Genomic DNA, 16,903 nt, shown 5'->3' with positions numbered 1-16,903 from the left:
GTCGATAGACTCGCAACTAGGCCACAGCTCCGCTACGACTCCTGGATCGCACTGTCACTGTCGGATTTCTAATATAACACCTAGAACTACCTAGAACTAAGCTAGAAGGCTGAGAAAAAAAGAGGAGAAAGGGACTCGGTGCGCTTGGAAATGAAGCTCGGCACCTCTATTTATAGGCGGAGTTCGGACAGTCCGTTCCCCCGTTCGGAGCATCCAAACATGATCGGAGCATCCGATCTGGACTTCGGATTGTCCAAAGTCCCATCCGAATGTCAGCCATGATGTCCCAAGTAGCTTCTTCAGTTCCTCTACACTGCCACTACACCATCACTAGAGGTATGCGCTTGTTGCGAAGCACTTTGTCCTTTCTGTCAAGAATTCTGAGCGGCTTCTCCACATAAGACAGATCAGCCTGCAACTGAACCTCCACCGGGTGTATAATTTGGGATTCATCTGCCACGTACTGACGAAGTAGTGACACGTGGAATAAATTATGGATGCTATATAGATACGGTGGTAACACCAAATGATAAGCCACATCCCCAACCATTTCCAAGATCTGAAATGGACCAATAAATCTCGGAGCTAGCTTCTCTTTGAGACCAAACCTCATCACCTTACGGAAAGGCAAAACTCTCAAGAAAACATGCTCCCCGACCTCAAAATGCAAAGGCCCGCGTTTAGTGTTAGCGTAACTGGACTGTCTATCCTGTGCAGTCTTGATCCTCTTCTTGATCAATTCCACTTTATCAACTATCTGCTGAATTAACTCTGGTACCTCAACTTGTCGTTCCCCCCACCTAATCCCAAAACAAATAAGTTCGACAACGGCGACCATAAAGATCCTTCGTATCGCGCCCAAATTAACCCAACTCAGATTAACTAAATAAACATGTAGTAGCGAGAGTAGGGATCGTTCCCACAAGGAAAGTGAAATTTATTTGTGTTCTTAAAAATACTGAAAATAAATAAAAGGGGATTTTAGATTTTTGAATTAACTACTATGCAAAAATTAAAATAAGAAAGATCAATAAATTAACGAGACTTGGTATCGGTCGACTACACCCTTGAAATTCTTCATTCAATCATCGATTCCCTAAAAATAATTAATTCACATTGAATATTCATCATTGGAAATTTAATTTCTGTTTCACCTTAATCTTAGTTAATTAGAAATCAGCGTTCTAGATTAACCCTTACCAATAAATCAACCCAAATACTAGCGATCTAGATTTAAATATAAGGTAGCATTCATATGAGTGAAACTGATGAATCTAGACAACACATGCACCAGTGGATGTATTTAATCTAGTCAAGAATTGATCCTACAATTTAATAAATTCAACAGCAGAAAATATCAAGCGTAGTTGCTTCGCAAATTAGTTGATTCAAACAATTACGGATTTGAATTCTAATTTAGTTGTAGATTGTACGACAGAATTATCAGGTGATCAATCTAATAATCAAACACACAAGCATGAAATAAATCAGAACAACTCTTGATACTCAAATTGAATTAAACACTAAAAAACTGAATCTCACAAATATAATAAAATCAAGGGTTCCGTCTTCCTTAACCAAGTACAAAAAATAAGAAAGAATTCAAGAAGAAACTAATCTAAGAATTGGAAAGATAAAACCTAGCCGCCAGCGCGTTCTTCGCGTTCCAAGTCGTCCAATCTCGCCCTTGCGCGATTGCGCTGCTCTTCGGCGCTAAAGTAGCGCGGTTCCCTTGCTCTTCAACGCTATCGCGCAGCTCACCTCTTTAACAGCGCATCATCCTTCTTCATCATCAAAGCGCAGTAGCTCTACCCACAAGCACGATAGCGCTTCAAATCTTTCTTGCGTACAGTTAGAGCCCTTCGTTAGAGCGATAGCACTCCTTCAAGGGCGCTTCGTTAGAGCTGTTCGTTAACAGCTCTAACGAAGCGCTCTACTTTTCCATCTTCTTTATTTTCTTATTTTCTTCAATTCTTTTGCACTCCAAACTTTCTTCGTAAAATGTTTTTTCCTACACAATAAATCCGGGAGCATGTTATGTAGACATGATGCATGAAATATAAACAAAATACTTAAATCAACTAAATAAATGCATGTTAAACGACAGTAAAAATTCATTAAAATATGCAACTAAAACACACCTATAAAATACCCCATACTTAAACCTTGCTCGCCCTCGAGCAAGTATGCAAAAACAAAATGAAAACACAACAAAAACATAAGCAAGGATGAATCATACACAACATAGCGTCAGAGAAGTTTTCCCACAAAAAAAAAAACTTACAACGACTCTCGATTATCAATGATACACCTTCAATCGAATGCCAACGTGCATGTGTGACATGTTACCCCAGCTACATGAAACTTCAAAAGACAAAGCTTCAAGACTGTTCGCCGACCTAAAATAATTCAATGCAAATCTCACAATCAAGAACTCTCCTCTCAACAATATATCAACAAAACACAACTCCCTTGAAAAATAATTACGCACTGTTGGATTTTGCATCCGAAATTTTAAAAGTCACAATAATTACCCGCATACTTAGCTATAACTAGATATGATTCGAATTTCAATCCCCTCGTCTATAGCCCGGATAGAACTACAATCCCATGGAATCCGCAAACTTAGCTATGAAATAGTAAATAGAATTTCATTCACATTCCAAGCCCGGATGGAATTGTTATTTCAAAAAAAATTCAAAAGTTTAACCCATTTTATCCGCATACAAAGCCACAAAACAAGACAAATCGGATTTCTAACATCTCGCTCGCAACCCGGATGGAGTCAATTGCATTTTTGTAAACATAACATAAAAATTGTTTAAAAGGTGCGCCCAAGAAAGTATATGTCATGTCAAAAAAATCATCAAGATTCAAGCACTATCAAGTTCCACAAGCACCTATTGTCATGCAATGGTCCAACAGACATCCACAATATCCAATACATTGCTACACTTCACTGGTTAAACAGGCGTGCTTGGAATTTTCAACAAACAACCTACGTTTTCTCAAATCCAATCAAGAGTAAAAATTTTCAAAAATTTCATTTTTTTCACTTCCATCATCATAGGCTAACAATTATCATCCTATTTATGCATAAGAACAAATGAATAACGACACAACAAATCACAAACTAAATGCAATAACAAAACAAAACAGATGCAACATATGAATACATCCCCTCACACTTAAATGAAGCATTGCCCTCAATGCGTCAAAAGACAAAACACAAACAAACAACTAAACACAATGCAATGCAAAAATGTAAAACAAAACTCCCCTGGTTTAAGTGTTGGCACTGTCCTCTTCAACGTCTGACAGCATCACGGAAGAATCATATTGAAACTTTGACTGCGGAAGTGGCGGTATTAGGTTTTTGAAAACAACAAAAATAAACGCAAAAACAAAATGAAAGATAAAAACTAAAGAAAAGAAAAGAACATTGGGTTGCCTCCCAGTCAGCGCTTGATTTTCAGTCTTCAGCTTGACCCTCAGAAGCACTTCTCAAAGAGCGGCTGACGCCCAAAGTAAGTGTCGTATGACACCACAAATGGGTCTTTGTTCCATGTGCCCTCAAGCTTGGCTAGATATATAAAGTTTAAGCTCGTCACCTCAACAACACTCCAAAGTAGCTGGTAAACATGGGAAGAGAACATCTCTACGGGCTCTCAGAAGCCAAAATCTTTTGAAACTGGTACTGATGGACAAGAAATATCTTGGGGATGTGTGTATGATAATACTATCGATGAACTCAAATTGATAGACTCTTGAATTCTGTCATCCTCAAACTCGAGTGGCAAAATATTTCCATCATACCCTATTTCTTCCATAACATCTTCCGACTGCGGTTCAATAAGAAAAGAAGACTCAAGCAACTCTAAATCTTCATCATGAATTGATTCGCACTCCCAATCCTGGTTCTCTGAGTCATCATCATCAAACCAAATTGGGTTGGTCACTGCTTGAGTATCTTGCTTCACTTCATGTTCTCGGTATTCATGGACGAGTGATCTCTTGATATTCTCTATGTGCTCCACAAGGTGACATCTAGAATTTTTTAGATCTTCTACAGTTTCCACAGTCGATGCCACAAGCTTTCATGATATCCTCCAGCGGATGTAAGATCAACTGCGAACAACTTCCCTCCTCCTTTTGAAGCTCGAATGGTTGGTCTGTAAAATCTGGGTATTGAGAGTGCGAATACCGATAATAGTCAAACTCATATCATCCAACAGGTGTCTCATGGTATCATCATCTCGGCAAAATATTGAAATACCGGTTGTGAAAGCTCCATCAATTACCCATCTTCTTGTCACTGCATCCAAACCGTCAAGAAAAATTGTAAGGAGAGATAGTTAGAAAACTCATGATACCAAAAGATGGTTTCCAAATTTTTGAATCTCTTCCATGCTGCGTAGAAAGTCTCTCCGTGTTGCTGGATAAAACTTGTGAATACTTGTCGATTTGACATCTCGAAGTATTACACCACAAAAATTCTTGCAAAAACAGAAAAAAAAACGGTGAAAAAATAAATAAAAACAAAAACACAAATAAATTAAACGTCTTCCCCGGCAACGGCGCCAAAATTTGGCACCGCTTAGTCGTATCGCGCCCAAATTAACCCAACTCAGATTAACTAAATAAAGATGTAGTAGCGAGAGTAGGGATCGTTCCCACGAGGAAAGTGAAATTTATTTGTATTCTTAAAAATACTGAAAATAAATAAAAGGGGATTTTAAATTTTTGAATTAACTACTATGCAAAAATTAAAATAAGAAAGATCAATAAATTAACGAGACTTGGTATCGGTCGACTACACCCTTGAAATTATTCATTCAATCATCGATTCCCTAAAAATAATTAATTCACATTGAATATTCATCATTGGAAATTTAATTCCTGTTTCACCTTAATCTTAGTTAATTAGAAATCAGCGTTCTAGATTAACTCTTACCAATAAATCAACCCAAATACCAGCGATCTAGATTTAAAGCTAAGGTAGCATTCATATGAGTGAAACTGATGAATCTAGACAACACATGCACCAGTGGATGTATTTAATCTAGTCAAGAATTGATCCTACAATTTAATAAATTCAACAGCAGAAAATATCAAACGTAGTTGCTTCGCAAATTAGTTGATTCAAACAATTACGGATTTTAATTTTAATTTAGCTGTAGATTGTACAAAAGAATTATCAGGTGATCCATCTAATAATCAAACACACAATCATGAAATAAATCAGAACTCTTGATACTCAAATTGAATTAAACACTAAAAAACTTAATCTCACAAATATAATAAAATCAAGGGTTTCATCTTCCTTAACCAAGTACAAAAAATAAGAAAGAATTCAAGAAGAAACTAAATCTAAGAATTGGAAAGATAAAACCTAGCCGCCAGCGCATTCTTCGCGTTCCAAGCCGTCCAATCTCTCCCTTGCGCGATTGCGCTGCTCTTCGGCGCTAAAGTAGCGCGGTTCCCTTGCACTTCAGCTCTATCGCGCCGCTCACCTCTTTAACAGTGCATCATCCTTTTTCTTCATCAAAGCGCAATAGCTCTACCCACAAGCGCAATAGCGCTTCAAATCTTCTATCTTGTGTATAGTTAGAGCTCTTCGTTAGAGCGATAGCACTCCTCTCTACTTTTCCATCTTATTTATTTGCTTATTTTCTTCAATTCTTTTGCACTCCAAACTTTCTTCATAAAATGTTGTTTCCTACACAATAAATCCGGGAGCATTTCTTGTAGACATGATGCATGAAATATAAACAAAATACTTAAATCAACTAAATAAATGCATGTTAAACGACAGTAAAACTTCATTAAAATGTGCAACTAAAGCACACCTATCAAATACCCCATACTTAAACCTTGCTCGCCCTTGAGCAAGTATGCAAAAACAAAATGAAAACACAACAAAAACATAAGCAAGGATGAATCATATACAACATAGCCTCAGAGAAGTTTTCCCACAAAAAACAAACTAACAACGACTCTCGATTATTAATGATACACCTTCAGTTGAATGCCAACGTGCGTGTGTGACATGTTACCCCAGCTACATGAAACTTCAAAAGACAAAGCTTCAATACTGTTCGCCGACCTAAAACAATTCAATGCAAGTCTCACAATCAAGAACTCTCCTCTCAACAATCTATCAACACAACACAACTCCCTTGAAAAATAATTACGCACCGTCGGATTTTTTATCCGAAATTTTAAAAGTCCCAATAATTACCCGCATACTTAGCTATAACTATATAGGATTCGAATTTCAATCCCCTCGTCTATAGCCCGGATGGAACTACAATCCCATGGAATCCACAAAAATCTAGTACGAAGATCTTTGTATATCTTAGCACTGCCGAGATGTACAGTGAATCTACTACGATGGGCTTGAGATAAAATCTCTTCTCGCAAAGACGAATCATCAGGTATTACTGCTCTAGAGGATAAACACAACAATCCATCAGCACTGGAAATGGAATCCCGATGTGTTATCCCCTTGAGCAAGTCTAGCCAACTTTTGTGTCTTTGAATCAGAAAGTTGGACGTCCCGAATACGAGTAAACAACGTCGGCTCAGCTAACACCGAAAATACTCGAATCCCTTGCTGGTCCTTCTTATGGCAAAAAGTGAAGCCTAGGGAACACCACTCCTGAACAGTACTAGAGATAGCACTAGAACAAAGGGCGCTGACATATACCTTATGACTGAGAGCATCTGCAGCTGGGTTAGCAGACCTTGGATGATATTTGATTTCACAATCATAGTCCTTAAGAAGATCCATCCAACGACGCTGTCTCATGTTCAACTCAACCTGAGTGAACAAATACTTTAAGCTCTTGTGGTCAGAATAGATCTTAAAATGCTCACCATAAAGGTAATGTCGCCAAATCTTGAGTGCAAACACAATTGCTGCGAGTTCCAAGTCATGAACTGGGTAATTTCCTTCATGGGTTTTTAATTTCCGAGATGCATAGGCAATCACATGTCCATTTTGTGTCAAAATACATCCTAGTCCTTGAAGAGATGCATCTGTATAAACCACATAACCTCCCGATCCTGAAGGTAAGGCAAGTATTGGCGCACTGGTCAAACATCTCTTCAATTCCTCGAAGCTCTGCTGACAATCAGCTGACCATTCAAAAAGGACATCCTTCCTCGTCAGTTGCGTCAATGGTCGAGCAATTCATGAAATATTCTCGATGAAGCGTCTGTAATATCCTGCTAGCCCCAGGAAACTATGAATTTCCGAAGCTGTCGTCAGACGCGACCAATTCACGATAACTTCTGTCTTGCTTGGATCCACCGCAACACCCTCTTGAGAAATTACATGACAGAGAAACACTACTCGATCCATCCAAAATTCGCACTTACTAAACTTGGCGTATAACTGCATTTCCCGAAGAATCTGCAGTACTACCCTCAAGTGCTGAGCATGTTCTCTGGGGCTGCGAGAGTAAACTAAAATGTCATCGATGAATACTACGAAAAATCTGTCCAAGTAGTCACGGAAAACCCTGTTCATAAGATCCATGAATACTGTGGGTGCGTTAGTCAAATCGAATGGCATCACTAAAAACTCATAGTGACCGTACCTCGTGTGAAACGCAGTCTTCAAAATATCCTCATCACGAACTCGTAATTGATGATATCCTCATTGTAAATCGATTTTAGATTACACTGAAGTACCCTGCAGCTGATCAAATAGATCATCAATGTGCGGTAGGGGATACTTATTCTTAATCTTCACTCGGTTCAACTGCCTATAGTCAATGCAAAGGCGCATAGAACCATCCTTATTTTTTACGAATAACACTGGCACTCCCCAAGGCAAAACGCTTGGACAAATGTAGCCTTTGTCTAGCAAGTCTTGTAGCTACTGCAGCAACTCCCTCATCTCTGATGGAGCCAGACGATAAGGCGCTTGTGATATCGGCGATGATCCCGGTACAAGTTCAATGCCGAACTCTACCTCACGAACTGGAGTAAATACAGGAATCTCCTCGGGAAAAACATCTGGGAACTCTCAAACAACGGGCAACTCCTCAAGAGCCCTAACCCTTGTGGATGCGTCAATAGCATATATAAGGTAGCCTTTCCCACCTTCCTCTAATGCCCTGCAAGCTTGAAAAGCCAAAACCAAAGGCATAGGGGGGGCACTCCCTTACCATAGAAAAAACAACTATCACCCTCAGCCGGGCGAAACTGTACTATCTTCTGATAGCAATACACAGTCAAAATATCTATACCCAAGATACAATCGAACTCCTCCATCGCCAAGACCATAAGATTAGCTAAAATCTCAGAACCCTCAAATATTAAAGGACAACCAAAGACTAATCTCTTGGCCAAAGCTGAATGACCTGTCGGAGTAGACACCAAAACTTCTACGTCTAGAGACACATATGGCAATCTATGACGCTTAACGAAATGTGCCGAAATGAACAAATGCGATGCTCCAGTGTCTATGAGAACGAATGCAGGAATACAACACAGAAGAAAAGTACCTGCTATGACATCCTCGTTCTCCTGCTGAATCTGATCCTGACTCAGCGCAAACACCTGTACAAAAACACGAGGTCTCTGATTGGTACTTCCGACAGACTGCCCTTGAGATCTCTGCAGAACGGAATGTTGAGAACCAGATCCAGATGCTGACTCTCCGGTAATCTGTGGACAATTCCTCTTCATGTGACCTATCTATTCTCAACGAAAACTAGCTCTTGACTTGCGGAACCTTTCAGTAGGATGCTTGCCCCCAAAAGTTGCACATTGCCCTTGGCCCTTCTTCTTCTCAAAGTGGTGCACACCACCATAACCGGAACCAGAAGAGGAAGAAGACACACCTTGCTTCTTGAAAGATTGAGTCCTCTGACCCAAGGAACTGGCTGGTCTGAAAGAAGAGTAAAAGGATTGATTGCGCTTCAGGCTATCCTCTGCTTGATGGCATCGACTCACCAAGCCTTTGTAGATCATGTCATCACCGACTGCAACCCGATTATGGATTTTCGGATTGAGACCTTGGAGAAATAGGTTGTACTTCATTTCCGTACAGGAAGAAATTTCAGGACAATAAGATAGAAGGTCAAAGAACTTCTGCTGATACTTGTCAATGTTCATAGTGCCTTGACGCAAACTCAACAGCTCGCTGGCTTTCGCTTGTCGGAGTGCAGGAGGGAAGTACAACTTCTAAAAAGATGCGCAAAAATCCGCCCAAGTGACGGCACCTCGAGCAGCAATCATCGATACGGATGTGGAACTCCACCACTTCAGTGTGCGCCCCATAACGAGAAAATCCAGAGTCTCCATATTCTGTTCTTCCGTGCATCAGAACTCTCGAAAATAGACCTCCACCGACGTAGCCAAATTTATTCCCCCTCTGGGGTTTCGCCTCTCACTAACGGCTTCGGACCCATTTTCATAAAACGTTTCATACTAAAACGCCTGTGGTCCTCACGACGATGGTGGTGACGGTCCCAACGATGCCCACGATCGTCCTCGTCGCCCCATAGTCCACCCACGCTATCATGGCTCTCATCAAAATCAGCCATCTGGAAGAAGGCAACAGAGGTTAACCCCAAAATGATTTTTTAAATCCCAAATAATGCATGCTCTGATACCAAAAATGTAGTGACCCAACCCGGAATCACTAATTACTCGGAGTAAAGCATGCAATCAAATCTTAACAGCGGAAAATAAACAAATCCAACGGAATAGTTAAATTCAAATATAACCATACACCGGCAGAACAACACGGGTCAAATAAATATTATACAACCCCATCGAACAATATTACTAAAGATTTCTCCCTAAAAACACCTGACAGGAAGACTCGCCACGCACTCACTGTAGCTCAACGACCACTGCCATCAGAACCATCCAACCTCAGTCCTGCCCTGTGGAATAGGGTGTCCACTACAAAAATACTTGGACGTGAGCCTGACGCTCAGTATAAAAGTACGAGTATACACATGCTATGGATTCAAATACAAATTCATATGAATGGGTACCGAAAACCTATCCAAGATTGAATACTGCTCTGTCACTGGCTTCATGGTATGTAGCACGCTAAGCCGTCGCACCAAAAGGTGGCTCCCATACCAATAAAATATGAGACGGGAACCTGATCCAAAAACTGTGGATCCACCGTCCACTAGAAATAACTGGGGCTGAGCGACCCCATAATACTGGCTATGCACATCAAGGAATAAGTCTCAACATGATCATGCATGCAACAATATATATATCACTAGCACATAGTCATATAACATGTATACTCTACCAGGATATCTCGGATAATACGTCCATACCTCTAAGAAGAAAATCCCTGAGCACCCTAGCAATCTAGTAGTCCAGGCCTGTAAGCAATAATCACTATATCACTTAAAACATCCTAAAAGCCTTAACTAAGCAAGCTATTGCACACTCCTAAATAATTTTAGGAAACAAAAGCTATACCTACGTCCTTCGTCAGTCCTTTGCTATCGATAGCCTCGCAACTAGGCCACAGCTCCGCTACGATGCTTGGATTGCACTGTCACTGCCAGATTTCCAATATGACGCCTATAACTCCCTAGATATAAGCTAGAAGGCTAAGGAAAAGATAGGAGAAAGGGACTCGGTGCGCTTGGAAATGAAGCTCGACACCTCTATTTATAGACGGAGTTCGGACCGTTCGTTCCCCCGTTCGGAGCGTTCGAACATGATCGGAGCATTCGAACACGATCGGAGCGTTCGATCCCGACATCGTATCGTCCTAAGTCCCATCCGCACGTCAGCCATGATGTCACCTTGCTGACGTAAGCAATGACATAATCCCTGATCATGAATAGATCGTCTGATCCTGCCGATGGACCGTTCGATCCCGTTCGGAGCCTCCGATCTCACTTCGGATCGTCCGAACGGCTCTGACCCAAATTTTCTTACTTTGCTAATTAATCCCTTAATTACTTATTTTGGGCACGGGTTACTACATGACTGTTATGATATATGACTAGAGGAGAAGCAACCCTATGTTTGTATTACTTTGGGAGGCTTTCGTGCTTAAGGGGGAGAGGTTTACAGGGCAGGCTACCTTAGTCCATTGGTTATGCAACAATCACATAAGGGGTATAGATATTCAACATTTGGATTCTCTCGTAGAAATATAATTGGATACCAAATTTAATATCAAAGGAATTTAGTTATCGTCTGAATTTTTCAGAGATACAGATTAAGATTTTATGCTGTCATGATAGTCTTGGAAAGGATATTTGTAGTAGTCCGGATCTATTTTACAAGATTAAGTGATTTTAAACATGTTAGAAAATGACATATAATTTTAAAAGTGTCAAAACATATTTAAGGAGTCCTTATTTGGTGAAAATAAGTGGAAAATAAGATCCGGAACGTCCGAAAATGGTAGGATAGGTCCCGGGGGTCCAAAAATGAGTTCGGAAGGACCAAAAAAGTTCGGAGCATACGGACCAGTTCGGGCCCTCCGAACTCAGCAGAGTCCATGTGTCAAAAGTGGCTCGGACAAGTGGCAGTTTGGAGCCTCCAAACCCAGTTCGGACCGTCCAAACTCCCGCCAGATTGAGGTGTCAAAAATGCACTCTACACGTGGAAATCATGCCCGTTTTGGAGCCTCTGAACCCAGTTCGGACCGTCCGAAGTCCGCCTATAAATAGGGGTCCGAATCCCTCATTTTCAAGTGCAATTTTTCCTCTCCTCTCCTGGTAATCGCTCTATTTAAGGGCTTCGGGAGTCTTTCTTTAAGATTTGGAGTAGGAAATAGTATTTTTTTTATAGCGGATAGTGTCCTCATTAGCAGCCAAGCGGCGGAGCTCTGGCGAGGAGTCTAGAGGTCGTAGCTAGGCTATTCCCAGGCTCTGGGGTATGCGACATCAGCGGGTTGACGACGGAAAAATGTATGACTTTGGTTCCCTATAGTAAATAGGGAGTAAGCTATAGTTTTATTAAGGCTTTTAGAGCCTAGTAGGTGATGTTTGGCATGCTAGGTAATTCATGGTTATTTATGTTATAGTGTTGCTTGGTAGGCTTGGACCTAGATGGGAGCTTCTAAGATCCGCCTTAGTAAGGTACGGATGTATTATTCGAGATATCCAGATTGAGTATGCATGTATTATGTGTTTGCATGGATTATGTGATTGCATGTTTTATATGCCTTTATATACGGCATGTCATGACTGTATGTTGCATACATGAGCATATTGAGCCTGTATCCTTTTGATATCCGGTATTGGGATATTTACCTTATCAGTAGATGGTTGGACACATAGGCTCTTGTCAGGTCACCAATATTAGTTGGACACATGAGCTCGTGTCAGGTCACTGATATTTGGTTGGACACGTGGACTTGTGTTAGGTCACCATCAGGGCATCTAGGTATGTCTGTCACCTCCTGTAGCGATAGCTCAGCGTGGTACATACCAAGGCACAAGTTGTTCTCTATCAGATATTCTTGACCTCGTGTCTTGATACCCAGTTCATTTGCATTCATGCGAATATAATATTGTATACTCATACTCTCGTACTGAGCATGTTAGGCTCACTTTCGGTTATTTTCTGTTGGCTGGATGCCTTATTCCATGGGGCAGTTGCAGGAAGTTCTCCCGGAGATATGGAGATTAGGTGGTGGCCAAGGATGGATAACGGGGTTGACTACTAGGTTTTGCTTACCTGGTATTTGACTTACTTTAATTCCGCAGTTACTCTGATTAAGATTATTTTATTAATTAATTTCATGCTTAAGTTCTGATTAGTAGGTGATCATGGTGCGGGTCACTACATTTATGGTATCAGAGCATGCAATAAGATTTTTTGGGACATAGTATTGATATTGGGTTATCCTTTGTAGGATTTCAAGTTGGATTCGATGACAATAGAAGTATCAGAAATTTGAATAACAGGATATCTAGGCTTTTCCAAAATCGTCATTGCCAAGGTCGGCATCAAAGTTTCGTATTATGTAGATCCCAGCAGGATGTAGCTGGAAGAGAAGATCCGGTTTTCAACGCCAAGCATTTCTCCAGGTTGAAAGGAATGTGTGATATGTAGTCATCCATTCGGAGTCGACCAAGGAAGCCACCCCGAAAGACTCTCCACTAGTAGTTGGAGAGATTGACGGGAAAATCTTGTCTCATCTACCAGATAAGGAACCCAAAAATATTAGAAGGATCCGGTAGATTAGCAAGATTTTATTCTTTTAGATCTTGCGAGGTAGAAGTTCTGCTGACATGATTAGCAGACAGGAAAATTCATGTTCAAGATCAGTAGACGGAATGAAAGACTTTCGCAAAAATTTAAATACTGTATTTCAGTTGTAATCAGATGTATTAAATATTTCAGTATTGGATGTACTCATTTATTTTTGTATTGTACATCTTTCAGTGTAATCTTTTGATTAAGTTATGTATTACATGGGATTGTAATAAAGATTGTATTAGAACCTGGATTGGTGGTTCAAGTGTTGTAATCTTTGAGATTAACTTGGTTATTTTGAATTAAAGATTGATCATTGTTTAAATGAGTACTTGAGATTTTGCATGTTTTCAATGAATAGTTCTAGATGTTTAACCTAGAATATTCTAGTAAGCCAAGTGTTTTCCAGGGATGATGTGATTCATCAGGATGCATGAATGTTTGTTCTAGATGGATTTCCTTTAACATTTGGTTGTTTTGATCTTTTTAGGTTGTTACCTAATGATGATGGATTTTCATCAGGATGACAGGCTAAGGAATACCAAGAGTTGTGTACTGTAATCAGGACTAGATGTGAGAAAGCACGACCCTTAGTAGGTATTACTCTGGAAGTTTTCATACTTCAGAGGTTGTTTTGGAGGCCTTTGTGCTCCAGGGACTATATAGGGAAGGCTACTCAGTCTGGAAATTTGGCAACAGTCACAGCAGGGTATGACTTTGGATAGGACAGATACCAGGTGTGGTATCAAGGTTTAGTTATCGTCTGTTTGAGATACGGATGTTCCGTTGTCAGAGCAGTCTTGGAATGGATTTTTCCTTGACAAATAATTGTTCTGAGTAAATAAGTTTTGGTCTTGATTTGTGATTTTGGGATTTAATCCAAGAGGTTAGTTGAATTGATATTCAACAGGATTTTATTATCAGATGCTTGCAGACTCGGGATTTGAGTTGTGCCTCTACAGAGAATTTTCCGTGACCAATGAATTTGGTCCAGATAGGAATGTTTCATAATATCAGAGACTCGGTGATGAGTTATGTCAGGGTTCTCTTGATTGTCGGGTTTCGAGATGGTATAGTAAGTGCGACCTTATGCTGGTGTACTCTGGAAGGATTCCTTTGTTCCAGTTTGGCATTATAGGAAGACTTAACTCAGTCTTGTTGTATGTACAGTCATAGCAATGGGTATAACTATCAGGAGAATATTCAGGATTTATTTGAGTCTTCTGAAATTATACTTGGTACTGAATTAGTTCCAAGGGATTTGAGTTATCGTCTGACTTCATCAGAGATACAGACTTTGGTTTCCGTGGACAGAATAGTCTTGGAAAGGATTCCTTGACAATTGAATATTTTGGATGGGTAGTTCTCGCACGTGATACTGGGGGAGAACCAGGAGGTTTTATCAGTATTGTTTGATTCTATCAGAGGTATAATTAGTGATCAGGATCTTGATTACGAGATGCACAGGAAATTCTAATTGATGAGTTTACTTAGGTAAGTTTCCCTGAAAGAATAGGAATTTGAGTGATGGGTTATCAAGCAAAGATGAGTTTATTAGGACATTGGGATGACTTATACTGGAAGACGTGAACCATGATCATTACAACAGTTACGTTAAAGTATAATTTGGTGTCAGTTTGATAACCTTGAAAAGATACTCGATTCTATTGACAGATGTCATGAGCCTGCTAAATTACAACATGGATATGACAATATAAGAATTCACTTGGATAGTGGAAAGATAAGCACTTAGGTGTTCATGTGTGTTTTGAAATGGTCAGTTAAACTGGTGCAAGTTTGGTGCCCAGTGACTATTTGCAACTATTTGTCTGAAGTAGATACAGATGTTATAACCCCATGATGGGGGAGCTAAATATTCTTTTGCATAAAGAACTATTGGAATTATTCACTTTTTGGCAGACTGATAAGATGAGTACAGTACTCAGATATTCAGTTCTCAGAAATGATTTGCAGTAATTCTGGGACTTCAGTGTCAGAAATTTATCTAGCAAACGTTTGAATTTTAATGGATTCTAACAGGATAGCATCAAGTGTTTAGACATGAAAAAAGGACAGCAGCTGAGATCTAAGGTTATCAGATCCAGCGGGATTGTTGTCACCAATTTTTTGGGAAGTCTATAGGATGCGTTAGGTCATTGATATGTTAGATTTGATGAGATCTATTCAAAGATTTTTGCTAGGTTGTATTGGATTTAGGACTTTTCCTAAGAGGGATGAAACAGTTTTATTCATCCAGTAGTGCAAGTTAAGATTCAACAAGAAATGATTATCCGTGACAGGATAAGCAGTATTCTCATTTTCAGGTGTTATCTGAAGTTATGAGATAAATGTCAATATATATTGGCACTAGAGATTGTACTAATCGATTTGTAAATCAACAGAATAATTTTATTGATATTTCCAAGAAAAGAACCTTAAGGGTTCAATAAATCAAGAATTGTGGACAACGACGTCGTCACAGGTGTTATGACAAGTGTTAGTCATAAAGTATGAGAATTTTTTCGGTATACAAAGATTTGTGTCCGAGGTTCTTTCTGGTGGAAAGGAATGAAGATGTGTATCAGTATGCTTCTAGATGTTTGGTGTATCAGTAGGTCAAAGCAGAACACCTACGACCTGAAGGATTGCTTCACAGTTTATCCATTCCTGAGTGGAAATGGGAGTTTATCATGATGGACTTCGTAACCCATTTACCTATAAGCTCGAGAAATTGTGATGCTATCTGGGTTGTGGAGGACCGACTCACCGAGTTAGCACATTTCATTCCTTATAACCAAAACTCTAGTTTTGACAAGATGGAACGATTGTACATCCAAGATATTGTTCGATTTCACGGAGTTCCTGTGAGCATAGTCAGCGATCGAGATCCCAGGTTTACTTCTAGGTTTTGGGGGAGTCTTCAGCGCGCTATGGGTACTAATCTTAGCTTGGTTACAACATATCACCCAGAGACTGACGGGAAGTCAGAGCGCACGATCCGTACTCTTGAAGACATGTTGCAAGCATGTTCTATGGATTTTGGTCCAGCATGGCAAGATCAGTTGCAATTGATTGAGTTCGCGTACAAAAACAGTTACCAGCGTAGTATTGGTATGGCTCCGTTTGAGGCCTTGTACGGGCGACGATATCGTACTCCACTATTCTGGGAGAAGTGGGGGAGCGACAGATAGAAGGACCAGAGTTATTCCAACAAGCTGTTGGTATTGTTGGACAGATCAAGAAGAGAATTAACACTTCACAGGATTGGCAGGCTAGCTATGTGAATTTCAAGCGCAGGCCTTTGAAATTTGAAGTGGGAGAGAATATGTTCCTGAAAGTCTCCCCATTTCGCAGAATTTTGAGATTTGGTCTCAAGGGTAAGTTATCTCCTAGGTATATTGGTCCATTCGGGATTTTGAAAAGTATTAGAGATTTGGCTTACAGGTTGGCTTTACCGCAGTATTTGTCTGATATCCAAGACATGTTCCATGTCTCACTCTTGTGACGGTATGGGGTAGATGAGTCTCATATCTTACAGCCGACTGAGGTACAGTTGGATACGGATTTGAAATATGTAGAGATACCTTTGCGTGTCATAGGTCATAAGGATAAGGTATTACGCAACAGAACCATTCCTCTTGTTTTAGTTCAGTGGCAGAGCCGAGGAACTGAGGAGGCCACTTGGGAACTT

At 40.1% G+C, this 16,903-nt stretch overlaps 1 protein-coding gene across 1 annotated transcript; it reads right to left on the bottom strand.

Annotated features, from left to right (window-relative positions):
- Positions 1 to 319: 319 nt before the first annotated feature.
- Positions 320 to 838, bottom strand: LOC140862638 (uncharacterized). The gene has a single exon (XM_073265671.1). It carries the CDS (start codon positions 836 to 838, stop codon positions 320 to 322), a length of 519 nt encoding a protein of 172 aa, XP_073121772.1.
- Positions 839 to 16,903: the final 16,065 nt, after the last annotated feature.

The sequence above is a fragment of the Henckelia pumila genome, chromosome 4, assembly GCF_033568475.1.
Source record: "Henckelia pumila isolate YLH828 chromosome 4, ASM3356847v2, whole genome shotgun sequence".
Taxonomy (NCBI): Eukaryota; Viridiplantae; Streptophyta; class Magnoliopsida; order Lamiales; family Gesneriaceae; genus Henckelia; species Henckelia pumila.
The sequence above is the reverse complement of the archived record's forward strand: the minus strand, read 5'-3'. Positions and strand labels throughout refer to the sequence as shown.

Excerpts from the sequence above, each read along its gene's own strand:
- LOC140862638 (XM_073265671.1), bottom strand. The coding sequence starts at position 838 with ATGGTCGCCGTTGTCGAACTTATTTGTTTTGGGATTAGGTGGGGGGAA.